The 21,115-nt window shown below is 49.0% G+C and overlaps 1 protein-coding gene and 1 pseudogene across 2 annotated transcripts; one reads left to right on the top strand and one right to left on the bottom strand.

The window, feature by feature from the left end:
* Window positions 1-20: 20 nt before the first annotated feature.
* Window positions 21-18,197, top strand: PAF1 (PAF1 homolog, Paf1/RNA polymerase II complex component). The gene is made up of 14 exons (XM_083627421.1): window positions 21-439; window positions 1,346-1,375; window positions 1,463-1,555; window positions 2,961-3,082; window positions 4,127-4,193; window positions 4,940-5,041; window positions 5,265-5,370; window positions 6,083-6,151; window positions 8,132-8,235; window positions 8,995-9,111; window positions 11,137-11,265; window positions 13,617-13,722; window positions 15,376-15,463; window positions 17,363-18,197. Exons 1-14 carry the CDS (start codon window positions 390-392, stop codon window positions 17,809-17,811), a joined length of 1,632 nt encoding a protein of 543 aa, XP_083483547.1. The 5' UTR covers window positions 21-389; the 3' UTR covers window positions 17,812-18,197.
* On the bottom strand, window positions 9,293-10,408 carry LOC310768114 (securin-like; annotated as a pseudogene). The gene has a single exon. The product of its transcript is annotated as a securin-like (transcript).
* Window positions 18,198-21,115: the final 2,918 nt, after the last annotated feature.

Below are 21,115 nucleotides of genomic sequence, written 5' to 3'. Positions count from 1 at the left end.
TACCTCTCCCGGCATGCAGCGCGGGGCGGATCCCGGCATGCATTGCGCCCGAGAACTCTCCTGAGTGGCAGCGGCGGGCGCTATATGCCCCACAATGCATTGCGGCCGGGACTCCATTTCCCGACATGCCATTCGGGACGGCTTCTTTCTGTGTGAGGGAAGGGCGGCTATATCGCGCTATGGCGGTTCCCCTCACACCTGTAGGTCCCAAACCATGGATTTCCCGCGCGCATAAGCACCCTGCGACGTTTTTCCCCTCTGGCCGGAAGTGGCTCGACGTAGCCGCCCGAACTACATTTCCCAGCGGGCTCCGCGGCGGAAAAGGGGGGGTTATTAAGCCCCGCCCCCCGTTGACTGGCGTAGCCTGTTGCTCCTGAGGGGGGTTCACGATGGCGCCAACTATCCAGACTCAGGCGCAGCGGGAAGAGCCCGGGCACAGGTAGGGGTGACGTCACTGCCCTCTCCCGGACGCCTGGGTCCCCTGGGGAAGAGGGGAGGGGGAAGTGGGGAGGGGTCCCCTGCTCCCTCCCCCCCCCAAGCAGTTCTCCCCAAAGGGTCCGCAGAGGGGGAGGGGCTGAGCCCGGACACCTGGGTCCCTCTGCCAGGCGCCTTGTTCTGAAGTCCCTTTGCGTCGCTTCCGTTAAAAACTGAGAAATAAAGTGAGGAATAAAGCAGTGAACAGAAAGTAATAGTACTTATTGTTGTAACTCGTCTTAAAAACTGTTTTTAATGCTGTGTTTTGATGCGAAAACCGCCTTGGGACCTTCGGGTGAGAGACAGGTATGGAACAATGCTAGTCATAAGATGGACAAGCTGAGAGGTGGGCAGAGGAGGGCGACCGAGACAGTCAAGGAAACCAAGCCTGATGAGGAACGGTCGAAGGAGCTGGTGAGGTTTAGCTTAGAAAAGAGGAGATTGAGGGAAGATATTATGGCCATCTTCAAATACTCGAAAAATTAGAATATAATGGAAAAGTTCATTGGTTTCATCAGCTGTACGCCATAATCATCACAATTATAACAAATAAAGGCTTGGCGTATCTCGCTTTGCATGTCACGAGTCCATCTCATATATTAGATTCACTTTTTAAGTGCAATTACTGAAATAAATGAACTTTTCCACAATATTCTAATTTTTCAGGTTTCACCTGTATCTGAAGGTCTGACACCTGGAAGGTGGTGCAAACTTGTTTACTCCTGCTCTGGGGGGGGGGGGTGTAGGGCCTGAACCAATGAATTCAAAAGGAGATTCTGACTAAACCGTTCCACCAAGTCTCATTTCTTAGGCGCCGGCATCTCTGTGCTAAAGTATCAGTAACCCCATCTCTCTGTCTCTTTTCCCTCAGGCCCAACTCCCACCGGACGCTTCCTGAGAGGTAAGGTTCGCCCCCTCGCCATCCCTCACCTCTTGCTTGGAGCGTGGCAAGTGGTCTCACCTCCCTTTCTCACCTTTCCCTTTGCAGGTCGGGGGTGGTGTGTCGCGTCAAGTATTGCAACAGTCTCCCCGACATCCCCTTCGACCCCAAGTTCATCACATACCCATTTGACCAGAACAGGTGAGCAGGGAGAGGCTCAGATGTGGGGCTGTCATTTCCTGCATATTAGCATGTCCACAGTGGATCCTCCGGGTTCTTAAACAGACCAGACTGACTTTTCTGCAGCGCACGGCGAGTTCATTCTGGAGTTAAATCTGCAGGTTATCAGGCTGCAAAGCGTCGAATGGTTATGACCTCTTAAATCTGCATGTAAAAATAGATCATAGAAGAAGTGCAATGCTTATGTGAAAAGTTACATAGTGAATGGGCAGTCATTAGTTGCTAAAATAGTTTTTTTATTTTACAAAATCTCTCTTAAGTTGGCGCTGTTTTATCTGCTCACATTTTTATATTGCCATCTTTTATTCTTCTTTCTGTTAGTTTACTGTTAGCTGCTTTAGGCTAACAAGATTAGGAAAGGCAAGATCCATTCAGCATTTTTGAAAGGTGTCTCCAGTCAATTGGGTTGCAGATTTAAAGACTTATTATTTTTGTGGAAACCGCATATTGCCGGTTCATAGTCTCTCCTGTGCCAGAGAGAAAGGTGAATGCCCCCACTAATCTCTTTCAGCTTCTGCCTTCTGGAAGAAGGTACAGAGTTATAAAGACTAGGACTAGCCGCCTCAGAAACAGTTTCTATCCAAATGCGATTTTGATTTTAAACGCAGTGAAAGGTAGTCTCTATGGGAGTATATTGTATTTAATTATGGGGTATCAGAGTTTTTAGGGGGTCAACCAGGCGGGGATAGTTGGGATAGCAGGCTTGTTGGTTTTTGAATGTCTGATGTAGATTTTTTCAATTTTGTTGTTCTGTATGGGACAATGGACGCAGGTGGCGCTGTGGGTAAAACCTCAGTGCCTAGGACTTGCTGATTGCAAGGTCGGCGGTTTGAATCCCCGTGGCGGGGTGAGCTCCCGTCGTTCGGTCCCAGCTCCTGCCCACCTAGCAGTTCGAAAGCACCCCTAAGTGCAAGTAGATAAATAGGTACCGCTTTATAGCGGGAAGGTAAACGGCTTTTCCGTGCGCTGCGCTGGTGCAGGCTCGCCAGCTGCAGCTTCGTCACGCTGGCCACGTGACCCGGAAGTGTCTTCGGACGGCGCCGGCTCCCGGCCTCTTGAGCGAGATGAGCATGCAACCCTAGAGTCGGACACGACTGGCCCGTACGGGCAGGGGTACCTTTATGGGACAATGACAATAAAGATTATTGTATTGTAAATTAGTGTTCAGAGGCACATTTTTGCAGATTAAAGCTCATAATTAGAACTGCCCTTTAGCTGGAGAACAGTGCAAGCATTTTATATGACATACCCATGCAAAATTGGAAAATGCTTGTCCTTGTATATTTTGAAATAATTATCATCCTTTGAAATTCTGCTTATGCTTTTTCCGCTGCTTGACCTGCCTCTTGCTGCTGTCACCTTCCAGGTTTGTACAGTACAAAGCCACCTCTCTCGAGAAGCAACACAAACATGACCTCCTGACTGAGCCCGACCTGGGGGTCACCATAGATCTAATCAACCCCGATACATATCGCATCGACCCCAATGGTGAGAGGAGTCGCGGGACCGGGAAATGTTAATAACCGTGCGGGACGCGGGAGGCGCTGTGGTCTAAACCACACAGCCTCTTGGGCTTGCTGATCAGAAGGTCGGCGGTTCAAATCCCTGCGACGGGGTGAGCTCCCATTGCTGTTTCCCAGCTCCGGCCAACCTAGCAGTTTGAAAGCTCACCAGTGCAAGTAGATAAATAGGTACCGCTCTGGCGGGAAGATAAACGGCATTTCCGTGCGCTTTGGTTTCTGTCACAGTTGCGCCAGAAGCGGTTTAGTCATGCTGGCCGCATGAACCGGAAAGCTGTCTACGGACAAACACCTGCTCCCTCTGAAACTGAGACGAGCATCGCAACCCCATAGTTGCCTTTGACTGGGCTTAACCATCCAGGGGTCCTTTACCTTTTCAATAACCGTGCACAGCAGTTGTGGGTTAAGATTGTGGAGACGTGACTGATACATTTTGGATTCCCATTGCGCAACCTGCTTGATGTCACACACAAATAGGTTGTGTATTAGGATGCCAATTTTTAAACATGGTTGGCATCCGTCTGTTTCGGGAGGCAACAGAGGAGTGAAGTCAAACCGTTCAAGAGTTACCTACAGCACCTACTTTGGCTGCAGAGACCGATATGGGAGAGACATGTTTTGTTGCAGCTGGGGCTGACAAAAGCGTCCAGTTGTGCTGCTGCAGATGGAGTTTTTTCTCTTTGCTTCTCCCAGCGGTCATTTCTCCTGCGGTCATTACGTGAGCTTATTGTCTCCAGTCACTGCGGTTGTCTGCAAGGAATTCCCCACAAGGCCTGGGTTGATGTTCATGGCAAAAAAACCCCCACTTTAATTGCCTACGATTGGTACATCTTAATGTGACTGTGTATCGGGCTGTCATTGATGTTGCTGAAGACAATCAGAACTCCAGGAAGTCTGGCCAGAGACGGTTGCCAGGGATTTGGTTGAAATTGTTAGACCAGGCTAGGTGTGTAAATAAGGGGTAAAGCCTACGGCCTCTAACCACGGCTGCACCTTCTTTGGCTTCTTGCAGTTCTTCTAGATCCCGCCGACGAGAAGTTGCTGGAGGAAGAGATCCAAGCGCCAACCAGTTCCAAGAGGTAATGGTTTTCACCTGGGCCGGGATTCTAAACCCCAAAGCACTCCTCCGACTGCAGACGCCTGCGAGAAAACCCTTTTCTGCTCTCGGTTGTGTCCCTTATCTCGCTTCCGATCGCTTGCCCATCAGCGGCTTTGTTTTAACACCCACTTCCCTCTTTCAAAAAAAAAAGCGTGATCAGCTTTTCTCCCCTGGGCAATTTGGCTCCAGGGACCACGCATTTGCTCCATAAGACGCACAGACATTTCTCCTTACTTTTCAGGAGGAAAAAAGTGTGTCTTATGGTGCGAAAAATACGGTATATGTTAGGTGGGAAAAATACTCTTAGAATCATAGAATTCTAGAGTTGGAAGGGACCCCTGGGGGTCATCTGGCTCAACCCCCTGTAATGCAGGAATTCTGGCCACAGGCATCCCTGGGTGGGCTTGAACCAATAACCTTCTGGTTAACAGCCAGTTGCACTGACCCATTGCGCTGCAGGAGGGCTCTTCACTGCCAAGAAGTCCTATGAAGTAGCTCAGTGATTTAACTGAAGCAACTTGTACGTTTCTGTTGCCAGTAGGAGTGGCCAAGGATAACCCAGCAGCTTTTCCTTCCTAGGTCTTTCTCACAGGTGTTGCAGACCATCTTGAGGGCTAGGCTGTGGCTGTGGGAATTGGGAGGCTTGCAGTACTCAGAAATGCCTCTGGAGGGAGACAAGAGACCCACGTGAATTCTTCCTAAAAAAAACAAAATCTCTCTTTGCAGATCCCAGCAGCATGCCAAGGTGGTGCCATGGATGAGGAAGACCGAATACATCTCCACAGAGTTCAACCGCTACGGCGTCTCCAACGAGAAGCCGGAGGTTAAGTGAGTAGAAATTGAACGTATTTTTAAAAGCTGCAGTTTCAACATAAAAAAAATAGTGATGAACGTGATAAATCTTTGAGTTTCTGGACCAGGCCTTCAAAGCGTCCAGAGAGATCTGTTTCAGCCAGTTTCCCAAAGTTCCTCCAGAGGACCGCTGTGGTCTTCCTTTACCTGGGTAAACGACTCCTTTCTGATACATATTTCTTTCCTGGTTCTCAATCAGGATTGGCGTGTCTGTCAAGCAACAGTTCACAGAGGAAGAGATCTACAAGGACAGAGATAGCCAGATTGCGGCCATCGAGAAGACCTTTGAGGATGCTCAGAAGTCGGTGAGCTGCCTGGGGTGGTTCCTTTTTTTGGGAAATGAAACCGCTGTCCTCTCACTGTTGCACTTTTGTAAAGGGGATGATGATGATGATGATTGACAGATTGATGGACTCACCCTGAGGTTCCAGGGCGGGTTAAGTATTAAAACACAATAGGTAAAGGTAAAGGGACCCCTGACCATTAGGTCCAGTCGCGGCCAAAACTGGGGTTGCGGTGCTCATCTCGCTTTATTGTCCGAGGAAGCCGGCGTACGGCTTCCGGGTCATGTGGCCAGCATGACCAAGCTGCTTCTGGCGAACCAGAGCAGCGCACGGAAACGCCGTTTACCTTCCCGCTGGAGCGGTACCTATTTATCTACTTGCACTTTGACATGCTTTCAAACTGCTAGGTTGGCAGGAGCAGGGACTGAGCAACGGGAGCTCACCCCATTGTGGGGATTCAAACCGCCAACCTTCTGATCGGCAAGTCCTAGGCTCTGTGGTTTAACCCACAGCGCTACCCGCGTCCCTTTAATTAAAACACAATACTCAGAGCTTGAAGCTGCCCACCTGGCCAGGAAATGCAGAGGTGGGCAGCAGCGTGAATATATTTGCTGTGTCCCTTTGGGAGGACAATGCTTTTCGGGGATTTGGGGGCGAAGTTCTGAGAAGCTTATTGGTGTCCTTGCCTCCGCTGGCCTCATCCACATTTCTCACTTCCAAATTCTGCCTCCAGATCGCTCAGCACTACAGCAAGCCTCGGGTCACACCGGTGGAGGTCATGCCTGTCTTCCCTGACTTCAAGGTGAGATCGAAAGAAGGGACAGTTGGATTATTTTATTTTATTTTATTTTATTTTGATTATTATTATTCTTTATAATCACTCTTTCCTCCAGGGACATTGAATAACTTACAAAAAAATCAGTTAAAAAATCTAACTATAACATACATCAAAATCCTCCTCCTGTTTGTTATGCATAACAGTATATTCTTTTGTCCCTACCATTTATCCTAATTTTTTCCCCTTCCTCCCTCCCCTTTACCCCTCCCCCCAAAAAACTTGTTCTCTCTTCAAACCTTTAACCATGTGCACAGATTATTCATTCTAATTTGGATGCTTGGGTTGGCTCCCCGCGTGCTATCCAATTCCTATAACTTGCCCATTTATTCAAAATCTTTTGACCTTTGTTATCCCTTGTTTCTTCCCTCATTACCTCTTCAAATACATCAGATTGTATATGTTCAAAAACATAGTCATTCCATTTTTCCATTGTCCATTTATCCTTTTCTTTCCATCCTGATGCAATAACAAGCATACCAGCTAAGATCATAATTTTATACCAGTCTTGCTCTTTTCTTTCGATTTTACTATTCCCCAGAATTCCTGAGATAAGCATTTCTCTATCGACTTCTGTCTGAACCTGAAATACATCAGAAATAAGCTTTATAATCTTTTGCCAATATTCCTTTACACAAGTACACTCCCACCACATATGTGCATATACCCCTAACTCTTGACCACAGTGCCAGCACTTGGGACTCAATCCTTTAACTATGTATGGGGGCAGTTAGATCTAAGATGTTTGGGGCTTTGTATACAGCAGCCCGACTCTCGCCACTAGGCCTCTCTCTACCTGCTCGATTCCTATGGTTTTTCGACTGCAAAGCTTCCTTTCCTGTTCACTTGCGAAGGGTCCGGAGGCAGGGAGAGCGAGATTAGAGAGATGGTGGGCTCTTGGCAAAGATATATGAACCACTGAGCGAAACAAGCACTTATTTAGGGCATCAAGGGAAGGGGGGAAGCCACAGAAATTTCCCATGGCCGGATTTTTAACATTTAGTGGTCACAAATTGCTCAGGTGGGCGTTCCTTTTCTCAGCCGAAGTATATTAAAAATCCCAACTATGCAACAAGGCAGGAGGGATGCCTTATGTCCATTAAGTATAGAAGCAGGATTGGTTTTGAGGATCTGATCAAAGACTTTGCAATTGGAAAAAGTAGGGGGAAACTTTTTGAATGCAAATAAAGCGGAAGTACAGGTGTACCTTGGTTCTCGGACAGAATGCATCCCGGGAGTCTTGTTCGACTTCCGGAACTGTTCGAAAACCAAGACGTGGCTTCTTGCATCCTGCAGCCAATCAGAAGCCACGCCGGATGTTCAGCTTCCGAAAATCGTTCGAAAACCGGAATGCTCACTTCTGGTTTTCGATCATTCGGGAGCTGAAACGTACGAGTTCCAAGGCGTTCGGCAACCAAGGTAGAACTGTATAATGAACATTATTCCATGTTGCCGTAGGTTTTGTCTCGTTTCGAAAAATAAAATTTTATCTTGTGGTTTATAATTGCATATATTTGGGGTTAGATAGATATGGGGGCACCAAAATATTTTAAGTGCTTAGGGCCTCTAAAGGTCTTAATCCGGGCCTCTCTGCCTAAGAGGAGAGTAAGACTCAGGGGGTGGAGTAGCAGTCACAGAGCCCCTTCCCCCTGGTTCTCGCACCCACTCCCTGTTTTTGCACGCAGAAACCCCTCATTTCTTCTCCTCGGACTGCACAGTCAGGCCCATTTGGGCCGAATCCTGGAGCATAGCTGTCAACTTTTCCCTTTTCTTACGAGGAATCCTATTCGGAATAAGGGAATTTCCCTTATAAAATGGGAAACGTTGACAGCTATGTCCTGGAAAGGGGGGGGGATGAGGCACTTCTAAGCAGGCCCCGCCAGCTGTGTGCCATTTCTGGAGGGTTCTTGGCGTGCCATAAGCTGTTCTTCTTCCGTCCTCCGCCAGATGTGGATCAACCCCTGCGCCCAGGTCATCTTCGACTCCGACCCAGCGCCCAAGGACACCAGTGGGTCGGCCGCCCTCGAGATGATGTCCCAGGCCATGATTAGGTACGGAAATGCAGCTCTCTTCACGGGAGACGGGAATTCTTCCAAGCCTCACTTGGAGAAGCTGTGCTGGGGGGTTGAACCTGAGGCCTTCTGCATGCTGGGCAGGTGTCCTGTCACCAAACCATAGCTGTCAACTGTCCCTTATTTGGCGGGAAACTCCCTTATCCCAGCGCCGTCTCCTGCTGCTGTCCCTTATTGATGATGTCCCTTAAATTTCCCGGGTTTCAAAGGGAGCAGCTCCTCTCCCTCCCTCCCTGCCGGCCAGGGAGGAGGGAGGCTCCAACTGCGTTGCTCACCCAATAAGGAGTCTAAGAACGACTGGGGGGTGGAGCTTGCATGCCTTGTGCCAATCAAATCGGCCGCGTTGCCTGGGGACTCGCCTTTGCTCAGCGCTTCCCAGCGGAGAGGTGACGGTGGTTTTCCTTGCTGCATCCCCTTTGCCGGGTTGCTGCGCTGTGGGAACCACCGCTTGAGGCTTCGTTTGGCTGCTGGCTGGGCTTTCTGCCTTTGGCTCGGAGGGGCTCAGAAGTTGAACATACCTGTGTTCAGAAAATCCCTTATTTTGGCTGCTGATCCCTTATTTTCGAGGCTGCAGGTCCCTTATTTTCAAATCTGTAAGTTGACAGCTACGCACCAAACTCCAGTCTCCCCATGACAAATGGTTTGCTACTGGATTCCATGCAAGAGATAACCTTCCTTCCTTCCTCTCTCTCTCTCTCTCTCTCTCTCTCTCTCTCTCTCCCCCCCCCCCCATTCCAGGGGCATGATGGACGAGGAAGGGAACCAGTTTGTGGCCTACTTCCTCCCTGTGGACGACACGATGCGCAAACGCAAACGGGACCAAGACGAAGAGATGGACTACGCTCCCGAGGATGTGTACGTGTGCCAACTGGGAGGGCGCACGTGTTGTCTGGTTAAGAAACCTAAACATTACAGGGAGACTTTTTTTAAAAAAAAATCCCCGCACTTGGAAAACCAGCATGTCAGGGGTGTTTCCTGCCCAAGCCGTCTCCCTGACACACTACCTTTTTCATGCGGGGACTTGTTTGCTCAAAATTCATCTTAAAAAGAGATAAGCCTGTTTACATATTATAAGGGAGGGGAAAAGGTCAATTATTATTTCATCCAAAGTGGCCAGGAAGTCTAGAGTGGACTGCCAGGGTATCATAGCCCCATGAAATGGAAGGCTCTTTTGCAGGTACAGAGATTGTGCTTGCAAATCTGTCAGAGGCATTTTCAAATACCATCAGAGGAACTCCAGTCAGGGGCATGTGGCTCAGCCTGTGATCTTCGGGAACTTCAAGACTCTCAAAAGTCTAAAGGATCATAGGAAAAGAGGTTCTCCATTTCTGGATAGCCTTCAGGAACCATGCTGCTGCTTTCAACTCTGTTTGCAGTTTCAGTAGCCTTTTTCATAGAAGACTTTTTTCCTTTTGGGAAGTTACTCTTTGTTGTTGTTAAAGGCCTATTCGGATTTCCTAGAACCTTCCTGACAGACTGGGATGCTGCTGGAGTTATGTCAGCTGTCCTTCCGACAAGTGGAGTCTTGGGGCAAGACCTTTCAGCAAAACTCTTTGATGGTGCAGATATCAATTGCACCTGACCCTTAGAAGAAGCAGCCGCGCCAATTTCATCATTCTCTTTTTCTATGCACCGCATTTTTCGCTCTATAAGACGCACTAGACCATAAGACGCACCTAGTTTTTGGAGGAGGAAAACAAGGAAAAAATTTTCTGAATCTCAGAAGCCAGAACAACAAGAGGGATCGCTGTGCAGCGAAAGCAGCAATCCCTCTTGCTGTTCTGGCTTCTGGGATAGCTGCGCAGCCTGCATTTGCCCCATAAGATGCACACACATTTCCCCTTACTTTTTAGGAGGGAAAAAGTGAGTCTTATAGAGCAAAAAATACGGTAAATTTGTGTTGCCATCACTTTGACATCCAAGGATTGCTGCCTAAAGGAATCAAAGAACACTAAAAGCGATAACACCACCAGCCTTGGGGAGGACCTTCTGACAGCAAGGGCTGTTCGGCAGAAGAACGGCCTCCGATTCTCCTTCCTTGGAGGTTTTTAAACAAGAGATTGGGTGGCAATGCTTTGAGGATTCAGCTGTGATTCCTGCGTTGGACTAGATGACAGTTCTGTGCTTATATTTTGAATGAGCCTGGCTAGAACTGTTTTTTTTAAAGAAATATTTATTAAGATTTCACAAAAACAAACATACAAAAACACATAATAACAAAAGAGAAAAAATAAAAAATAAAAAGATAAATAAAACATACAGAAACAACAAGAAAAATTAAGAACAATTGTTTTTCATAGCATAAAACTCGTTTGCTTGTTTCTTTGACTTCCTCACACCTCCCCTTCTTGTATTCCCATTTAAATAATCAAATCAGCAAATCCTTACCCTCTTTCATTTATCTTATCTCTATAACTTAACATTTTATAACTCAGTGTTTTCATACATTATCAATCCATTTTTGCATATACCCTTCTTCCATATTCTTAAAGCATTACAGCTGGAAACCACTTAATTTCTATCCAACATCATTCTAACATTCATTAATTTTGCAGTATTTCTGAAGATAGTCTTTAAATTTCTTCCAATCTTCTTCCACTGCCTCTTCTCCCTGGTCCCGGATTCTGCCAGTCATTTCTGCCAGTCCCATATAGTCCATCATCTTCATCTGCCACTCTTCCAAAGTGGGTAAATCTTGTGTCTTCCAATACTTTGCAATAAGTATTCTTGCTGCTGTTGTAGCGTACATAAAAAAAGTTCTGTAGAACTGTTTGCCCTCTCAGCCGATGGGATTATTGGAAGCGGACAGGAGAACACCTCGGAATGAATATGGGGCTTCTCCAAAGCCCTCACCCTTTTCTTTCTATCCTTCTCCTCCAGGTACGAGTACAAGATCGCCCGGGAATACAACTGGAACGTCAAGAACAAAGCCAGCAAGGGCTACGAGGAAAACTACTTCTTCATCTTCCGGGAGGGTGACGGAGTGTATTACAACGAACTGGAGACCAGGTGAGGCAGAGGGAGAAAGTGAAGCCTTTTTTGGGGGGGGAGTGTGCTGGTGGCCAGGGGGGCCTCCAGGTAAAAGGGTCTGGGGCTATGGGGGGGCACGGTGTTGGTGATGGTGCCATGGCCAGCTGGAGCCACCCAGCCTTTTCCTTTCTCCACTGAGCACATGGTTAACCTGTGGAACTCCCTGCCACAGGAGACAGGGATGGCCACCAACGAAGACGGCTTTCAAACAGGATTAGGCACTTTTATTTATGTATTTCTTGTTTGCTCCCTTTGTATACTGCCTTTCATCTGAAGATGAAAGTTTGCGGTGTAAAAATGCAAAACAGAAGCACAAAATAGATAACGAAAGCAAAGACAAAAGCAAAACAAAAACAAATGATGAAGGAAGAGAAAGATATCAGTGGCTACTTGCCATGATAGCTATAGTAATAATATTTTTTTTATTTATATCCCGCCCTCCCCAGCCGAAGCCGGGCTCAGAGCGGCTAACAACAATAAAAGTAACACAGCATTCTAAAATCAATTCATTTTAAAATCAATTCAGAATCAAATTAATGGCAATCATTGGGCTAGAGTTTTATGAGGATCACCAAAGGAGGGGGTCAGGCTGTGCCTTGGCCCAAAGGTCAGACGGAACAGCTCTGTCTTGCCCTGCGGAAATATATCAAGTCCCACAGGGCCCTGGTCTCTTGTGACAGAGCGTTCCACCAGATCGGAGCCACAGCCGAAAAAGCCCTGGTTCTGGTTGAGGCCAGCCTAACCTCCCTGTGGCCCGGGACCTCCAAGATGTTTTGAGTGCCTGGAGGCAGTTGGAGGATGGATGGCGGCTAATGGATTGAGGTTGAATCCTGACAAGACAGAAGTACTGTTTTTGGGGGACAGGGGGCGGGCTGGTGTGGAGGACTCCCTGGTCCTGAATAGGGTAACTGTGCCCCTGAAGGACCAGGTGCGCAGCCTGGGAGTCATTTTGGACTCATAGCTGTCCATGGAGGCGCAGGTCAATTCTGTGTCCAGGGCAGCTGTCTACCAACTCCACCTGGTACGCAGGCTGAGACCCTACCTGCCCGCGGACTGTCTCGCCAGAGTGGTGCTTGCTCTGGTTATCTCCCGCTTGGACTACTGCTATGCGCTCTACGTGGGGCTACCTTTGAAGGTGACTCGGAAACTACAACTAATCCAGAATGCGGCAGCTAGACTGGTGACTGGGGGCGGCCGCCGAGACCACATAACACCGGTCTTGAAAGACCTACATTGGCTCCCAGTACGTTTCCGAGCACAATTCAAGGTGCTGGTGTTGACCTTTAAAGCCCTAAACGGCCTCAAAGGCCCACTAGATCTGAAGGAGCGTCTCCACCCCCATCATTCTGCCCGGATGCTGAGGTCCAGCGCCGAGGGCCTTCTGGCGGTTCCCTCATTGCGAGAAGCAAAGCTACGGGGAACCAGGCAGAGGGCCTTCTCGGTAGTGGCGCCTGCCCTGTGGAACGCCCTCCCATCGGATGTCAAAGCGATAAATAACTACCTGACATTCAGAAGACATCTTAAGGCAGCCCTGTTCAGGGAAGTTTTTAATCTGTGATATTTTAGGGTATTTTTGGTTTTCTATGGAAGCCGCCCAGAGTGGCTGGGGAAACCCAGCCAGATGGGCAGGGTACAAATAATAAATTATTATTATTATTATTATTATTATTATTATTGTTATTATTTGAAGACTATAAGGTCCTCCATGGGACGTACCAGGAGAGGCGGTCCCGTAGGTACGAGGGTCCTAGGCCGTATAGGGCCTCTGCCTCCCTGGTCAGAGGCGGTAAATGCTTCTGAACGCCAGTTTCTGGAAATGGCAGGAGGCGAGAGTTGCTCCTGTACTCAAATCCTGCTTGCGGGTTTCCCATAATGGGCACGTTAGGATCTCATGGAACCTCCAGGTCCAGAGGCAGTCTATCTAGACTCCTATGTTATTTGGGGTATTTGGCCACCGTGAGACTAGCTGGGCCTGATCCAGCAGCCTCTTCTTCTTAGTCCTTTCCCCCCGGCACATGTTGCATCCGAGCTGCAGGTCCTGCGTGGCAGGGGGTGTGCTGGATGACCTTTGAGGATCCCTTCCAATACTTTGAATTTATGAAATAAGGGCCTCCCCAGAGATATTCCATTGTGTTCCCTCTGCTGGTCACCACCCTGACCCCGCTAAGTGGCACAGGCGGTTCTGGCATGCAACCAGCCCCTCGCCGCCCCCAGTTTTGTGCAACATGCCACCGGCACTCGAGGGCTGTATCCTGCTGCCAGGGCGTGTGTGAATGCGCTGAGGGAGTCGGGCCCCTGCTCCCTCCTTAACCTCTCCCTCCCCGTCGCAGAGTGCGGCTGAGCAAGCGGCGAGCCAAGGCCGGGGTGCAGTCGGGAACCAACGCCGTTCTGGTGGTGAAGCACCGAGATATGAACGAGAAGGAGCTGGAGGCCCAGGTAAGGCTGGCGTGGAGAGAATCCTGGCTCTCAGCTTCCACCCCATCTCTATTTTCTTATTTTTTTAAATTTTTTATTAGTTTTTCAACATAATCATTTTCAACAATAACTAAACGTACTTTTACATCTTATACATTTTTTTTTACTTCTATCAATCACATCTGAAAATTTTCCAATCTATTCATTTGATCTACATTTCTTATTTTCACTATTACACTTAGGTCTCATATCTAATATCTCTCTTCTTTGTAACACTTCGTACATTTCTCCGTACAAAACTTCTTGTAGTCCTACTAGCGTAATTTGTTGATTACAGTTGCTCTTCAAATAATTCGTATATTTCTTCCAATCTTCTGTAAATCTCTGGTCAGGCAGGTTTCAAATCCTTTTTGTCATTTTATCCAATTCTGCGTAGCCCATTAATTTTGTCTGGCATTCTTCTTTCGTCAGAATTTCTTCTTCCTTCCATTTCTGGGCTAACAATACTCTTGTTGCATATAAAAACAATTTTACATCCTGTCTATTAATATCCTTACCTATAACACCAAGTAGAAATGCTTCTGGATTTTTTAGAAATGTATATTCCAACATCTTTTTCAACTCGTTATATATCATTTCCCAAAAGTTTTTTACTTTCTTACATTCCCACCACGTATTAAAATGTTCCTTCGAGTTTCTACCCCATCTCACTGCCCCGCTCTGGCCATTGGAGCTGGCCGGATGCTTAATGGAAGCGAGGATCATTGATGGAATTAGAACCAATTCCTAGAGAGAGGAGAGGCAAACCACTGGCTATCGGCCACCACTTGTTGTTGTGTAGTCGTTTAGTTGTGTCCGACTCTTCGTGACCCCCTGGACCAGAGCCCGCCAGGCCCTCCTGTCTTCCACTGCCTCCCGCAGTTTGGTCAAACTCATGCTGGTAGCTTGGAGAACACTGTCCCACCATCTCGTCCTCTGTCGTCCCCTTCTCCTTGTGCCCTCCATCTTTCCCAACATCAGGGTCTTTTCCAGGGAGTCTTCTCTTCTCCTGAGGTGGCCAAAGTCTTGGAGCCTCAGCTTCAGGATCTGTCCTTCCAGTGAGCACTCAGGGCTGATTTCCTTAAGAATGGAGAGGTTTGATCTTCTTGCAGTCCATGGGACTCTCCAGAGTCTCCTCCAGCACCAGAATTCAAAAGCATCCATTCTTTGGCGATCAGCCTTCTTTATGGTCCAGCTCTCACTTCCATACATCACTACTGGGAAAACCATAGCTTGAACTATACATAGCTTTAACCATAGCTTTAACTATATCAGCCACCACTAGGGATATGGAAATCCAATTTGGTCCTTGGCACCTGGGGCCTGATGCGCCACAATCTCTGAAGGCCAGGCCTTCTCTTCCGGTCAAAATTCTCTGGAAAGGAGGACTTGGGGTGGGAGACGGATGACAAAAGTCTGCCCCCTGGGAAGAAAGCTGCCTCTGCTCACTGGTACCTTTGGGGTTCCTAAGTTCCAAAAACAATTTTGGCCATGGCAGTTCCGTGGAGCCTCCATGTTCCGAAGCAATCTATACCGGGGGGGGGGGGCAGGAAGGCCAGTGGAGTTGCTGGGAGTCAGCGGGGGCGCTTTCTCCTTCCCCAAATGCCCCCTAACTCGCAGCTCTGTCCCCTGCAGGAAGCCCGCAAAGCCCAGCTGGAGAACCACGAGCCGGAAGAGGAGGAGGAAGAGGAGATGGACCTGGGCAAAGAGGCCCAAGGCTCAGGTAGGTGCCGGCTTGGCAAAATCTCTCCCTGTGCCCCCTGTGCTCGCTGCTGAAGATCCCTGTGTGGCCAGGCGGCCACATTGCGGAATTTGCAGCCTCTGTTTTGGCTCCTGGTGGAACACTCCAAAGCAGCTCCATCGCTGTTGCCTCATTGGCTGGCGCAGCGGCATCCATGTTTCTTAAAGGGGGAGGTCCTGCCTTCCATTGTGACCCTCTTCGTTTAAAGGGATGGGAACCGTATACAGTCATACCTTGAGTTACAGATGCTTCAGGGTGCGTTTTTTGGGGGGTTATGGACCGCCAAAACCCAGAAGTACCGGAACCGGTTACTTCCGGGTTTCGGCGGTCGCGCATGTGCAGAAGCGCTAAATTGCACTTTGCGCATGCGCAGAAGCACCCAATTGCACTTTGTACATGTGCAGAGGCGCCAAATCACAACGCGCGTGCGCAGACGCGCCGCTGCGGGTTGCGAACGTGCATCCTGCACGGATCACGTTCGCAACCCGAGCATCCGCTGTATGTTGTGTTTACAGAAATATTGTGAAGAAGTGGACTCACTAGCAGGGTTTGAGTAAAGACTTAACAATTAAGAAAACGAGCCAGAAAGTCAAGATGTAACAATAGCAAAATAATAAAGGGCAAGATGTAATACGGGAAAGTATGGTACAAAAGCGATAAGATTGTAACAATATCAAATTAAAAGATTATAAAAATAAGGTAGAATAAAACAGGCAGGAGAAGTACCGTATTTTTCGCCCTATAGGACGCACTTTTTCCCCTCCAAAAATGAAGGGGAAATGTGTGTGCGTCCTATGGGGCGAATGCAGGCTTTCGCTGAAGCTTGGAGAGCGAGAGGGGTCGGTGCGCACCGACCCCTCTCACTCTCCAGGCTTCAGGAAGACATCCGCAGCCTAGGCAGTCCTGCGGGAGTTTCCGCAGGGCTGTCTAGGCTGCGGATAGCAGCCTGCTTCCCGGAGCGTCGGGCGCCCTGAAAGCAGAGCGCCTGGCGCTTCGGGAATACATCCGCAGCCTAGGCAGCCCTGCAGGAGTTCCCCACAGGGCTCCCCACGCTGTGGATAGCAGCCTGCCGCCCGGCAGGCGGGGCGCCCTGAATCAGAGCGCCCCTCGCGCTGGGCAGACATCGGCCAGCCCCACAAGCTCGGGGGACAGCAGGGAGGCGCAGCGCCGCCATCCCGCTGTTCCTCAACCTGGTTCGGTTTCTCCAACCTGCTTTTGGGGGGGGGGAATAAAGGAAAAAAAAATTTCCTTTATTTCCCCCCCAAAAAACTAGGTGCGTCCTATGGGACGGAGCGTCCTATGGGACAAAAAATACGGTAAATAAGGAACCAGAAGAGGAAGTTGAGGGAAGTCATGGGTGAGGGGGACAGGGATTTATATATACTTTTTGTGATAAAAAGGATTGCGTTGAATATAAAACTGTACAACTTAATAAAAAACTATTTAAAAAATAATAAACGGATGTTCCTGGCCCGTCCTCCCGCTTTAGGGTCCCCAGATGTTGTTGGACTACAACTCCCATCATCCCTGAGCTCTGGCCTTGCTAGCTAGGGGTGATGGGAGTTGTAGTTCAACAACATCTGGGGACCCACAGGTTGAGAAAGGCTGAGCTAGAGCATTGGGCGAGGAGAGAGCAGGGTTCAAATCCTCCCTGTTGAAGCTTACCCTGTGGCCCCCACCAGGGGGGGTAGCCACTGCCTCTCTCTGCCCTTACCCTACCTCAAAGGGTTGTTGCTGTGGGATTAAATGAGGGGGAAGAGTCACGTACTGCCACCTTGAGCTCCTTTGGAAGAAAAACAATCGGTCCCCCTGAAAAGCCAAGCTTTCCCCCATTTTTCCCCTGCCCTCTGTGTGCTCACCTCTCTTTCCCGCTCGCCCTAGACGAGGAGCCAGAGAAAGGCAGCGAGAGCGAGAAGGAGGCCAGCGAGGCGGAGGAGGGCGAGGAGGAGGAGGAAGGGAGCTCGGCCAGCGAGAGCGAGCGGGAGGCCAGCGAAGGCGAGGGGGCTCCGGCCGAGGAGAGCGAGGAGGACGAGCGGGCGGCCCGAGACAAGGAGGAGATCTTCGGCAGCGACGACGACGAGGACGAGGACTCGGAGCAGGAGGGGGGCCAGCGCGACGAAGGCGAGAGCGGCAGCGAGGAGGAGGACGACGAGGAGGAGGACGAGGAAGGGGGCGGCCGGCGCCAGCAGCGCCGCGCCAGCAGCCAGAGCCCCCTCCACAGCGGCAGCGAGGACCGCTCCAACCACGAGGAGGAGGAGGAGGAGGAAGGGGAGGCCAGCGCCAGCGAGGCCCCGTCCGAGTCCAGCGAGGAGGGCAGCGACAGCGACTGAGCAGGCCCTTTCGGAAGTCAACTTCACCCCTCTCCTGCGGGGAGCACACCTGGGAACGGACGGTACTTACCTTGGCTGGCTGGCTGGCTGCTTTGTCCCAGTTAAGCCCAGAGGATTCTGGGAATTTTCTTTCCTCCCGGCAAAAGAGGCGGATCGGAGGGCTGCCTCCCCGCCACCCGTTTCTGCCGGTCTTCCGCCTCCGCCAGTGAACTCTTTCCCGCGAACCTTCTGCAGGAACGACTGGCGTTTGGGGTGTGCAGTGGGACACAGACTCACATGCATTTGGTTCTTCGGCTCCCCTTCTTGTGTTGTTCTTCCCGCTGTACATAATGCGCCCCAAATAATGTACATCATCCACCCCAAAATAAAGTTTTTTGCTTCTTGAATCTCCACTCTCTCATTAATCAGGGCCACTTGCCACATCGTTGGGGCAAGTGTACTTATTTACAGCCATACCTCATGTTACGCTTGCTTCAGGTTGAGCGTTTTCAGGTTGCGTCCCATGGTGACCCAGATGTAACGGAACCGGTTATTTCCGGGTTTCACCGCATGCGCAGAAGCGGCAGATCATGACCCGTGCACGTGCAGATGCGCGCTGCATTCTGTTCAGGTTGCGAACGGGCCTCCGGAATGGATCCCGTTCGCAACCAGAGGTACCACACTATTTCGGAAAATATTTGCCTTCCGCTCTTTCGTAAAAATTCATCAAATCGGGATCCAGCAATAAAACCATCCTCTAAAGCAGGCACCCCCCAGCCTGCGGCCCTCCATGATCCCTAGCTAGCAGGACCAGTGGTCAGGGATGATGGGAATTGTAGTCCCAAAACATCTGGAGGGCCGCAGGTTGGGGATGCCTGCTCTAAAGTCATAAAAAGTTAAATGCAGACCATCAGAAAACCATCGTGGAAGGATGTTCTCCTGAATTGCTTGCATAGGAATAGAAAGGAATTTAGCAGGTGTTTTAACTGTTGGCACAGAAGGCACCTGCTGAATATCCAGTGGCAGAGAGTTCCACAGGACTGGACCCACAGCACCAAAGCGTTTCTTGTTGTCAAGTGACTCTCGCGAACTTAGGGAATGCAAACAACACTCCTGTGGATCTCGGTGATTGAGACGGGATCTATGAGGATTCGTGCGATTCCTGAGGCACCCTGGACCGAGGTTGTTCAGGGCTTTGTAAACTTGGATGAAGGAGGGGAGGGGTTGCTTGTCAAGCTTGCCCGATGGCACCGATCAGAGAGGGAGAACTGGTAAGACTCGGGGACAGCATTCGAGATGCTTCAGGCAGGATTGGAGAACCCAGAACAAAACTCGTGTCTTCAGCAGAAATCGGTGTGAAGTTCTGCATTTGGGCCGGAAGTGTCGGGTTAGCAAGTGTCTTGGTAGCAGCACTTGTGGAAATGATCTAGGGCAGGGGTTCTCAAAGGGTGGGGCAGGAGAGGATGGCAATGGGGCAGGAAGATTCAAGGATAATCAAGGAAACATTTAAACATTTCCATGTTATATAGTATAAAAAAAATGTTTCCCTTTGCAGAATATGGATAGGTACCTTTTCAAAATGAAAACAAGTGCAGGAAGTGATACTGAGAACACCCCTAGATGAGTTTTCCAATGTATTTCTTTTCCTTTTTTTTATAAATAATTTTTATTATTTTCCAATACAAATATACAGTTCTGTCAAATTTTCACAAATTTTCGCAAATTTGATTCTTTTTAGACTTCCTTCGACTTCTCTGACAATCATCCATAATAACTTCTCAGTTTACGCATTCCTCTGTTTATATTGCCATTAAACTTCCCTCCCACTCCTATTTGTTTTTAACAATATATCTCTGCTTTCACAGTGCTTCTTGAAATCCCACCAGTGTTGTTTGCACATCACATGTTCTTTTCAGATATTCAACAAATTTCCCCCAGTCCTCGATGAACTTTTGGTCTTGAAAATATCTAATTTTCCCTGTTAATCTGTCCAATTCTGCATAGTCAGTCAGCTTCAGTCTCCATTCTTCTATTGTCGGTATTCAAAAATGTATAAGAAGTGTAACAAATGTTGGAAACGTAAAGAAAAAGAAGGTACGTTTTATCATATGTGGCGGGAATGTAAGAAAGTGAAGGGCTTCTGGGAGATGATCTATATCGAAATGAAAAAGATGTTAAAATATACATTTGTAAAGAAACCAGAGACCTTTCTTTTAGGAATTACAGGGAATGAAATTAGAAGAAAAGACTGTAAACTTTTTCAATATGCAACCACAGCAGCAAGAATTCTACTGGCCCAGAAATGGATCCAATGTATTTCTTTTCCATAAAATATATATATATATATATATATGGTGCAAATTTTAATTCTGAAAGTTTGGCCCAGAGGGGGGAAAAGTTTGAGGACCACTGATTTAGGGGATTTTTATTTTTTTTAGGAGAGCACAATCTGAACAGGAGGAAACAGCGTAATGCGACTAATTTCTCTGCTCTGCAAGGCCTGTATTGCATATTTTGCAAATAGCTGGAGATGTTTTGGGAACAGCTGAAGAATATTCAGAACCTGGCATTTTGGGGAAGACTTGGAAAGGGGCTAGGAGAACCAGATGGTGTTCTGGCTCTATCCAGGTTCCAGTAAATATGGAAGTTCCTTCGAGGGCGGAGGCAGTCCTAGCTTTTAAGAAATTTGGTTGATCCACCTATTTACACCTTCGGTCTGCATGGAAGGAGTCCTGATGATGCAGGCTGGTCATTTCAAGAGCTCCTTGCCCCCCGCAGCAGGGCAACCCTGGAGTCCGAGGCATCTCTCCCAATTTTTCCCATGGACGATTTTGTCCGTCTGCTTCGTAAACCGCTTTGAGGGCTTTTGAATTTTATGAAATATGAGTAGATAAATCCCGCATGGGCGTGGTCGCATTTCCAGTTTTATCCTCTCCCACCCTCTTTGAGTCTCTGCCCCGCTCTGCCATCGCAAAGAACCCCAAGGCCATGGCGCGCCGGCCTTTTGCGCTTGATGGTGGAAGAAAAGGTGGCGCGCGTTAGGAAGGAAGGAAGGAAGGAAGGAAGGGATCTAAAAGGGGGGGGTGGGGAGCAAACTGGGGGGCGGGTCTCCCCCCCTCCGGCGGACACGCGCCTTGGAGAGCGCCCTCGCCCCGCCCAGGCAGCCCAGAAGGACCCAGGAGTCCGGGCTGGCGGGGGACCCTTTGGGAACGCAGAGCGGCTGGACCAATTCTTGCGCCATCATATTGGAAAGGCAGGCTTTCTGTAGCCCAAGATGATGGCGCAAGAACTGGTCCAGCCGCTCTGCGTTCCCAAAGGGTCCCCC

This window comes from Podarcis filfolensis (assembly GCF_964270895.1).
Source record: "Podarcis filfolensis genome assembly, chromosome: 8".
Taxonomy (NCBI): Eukaryota; Metazoa; Chordata; class Lepidosauria; order Squamata; family Lacertidae; genus Podarcis; species Podarcis filfolensis.
The sequence above is the reverse complement of the archived record's forward strand: the minus strand, read 5'-3'. Positions and strand labels throughout refer to the sequence as shown.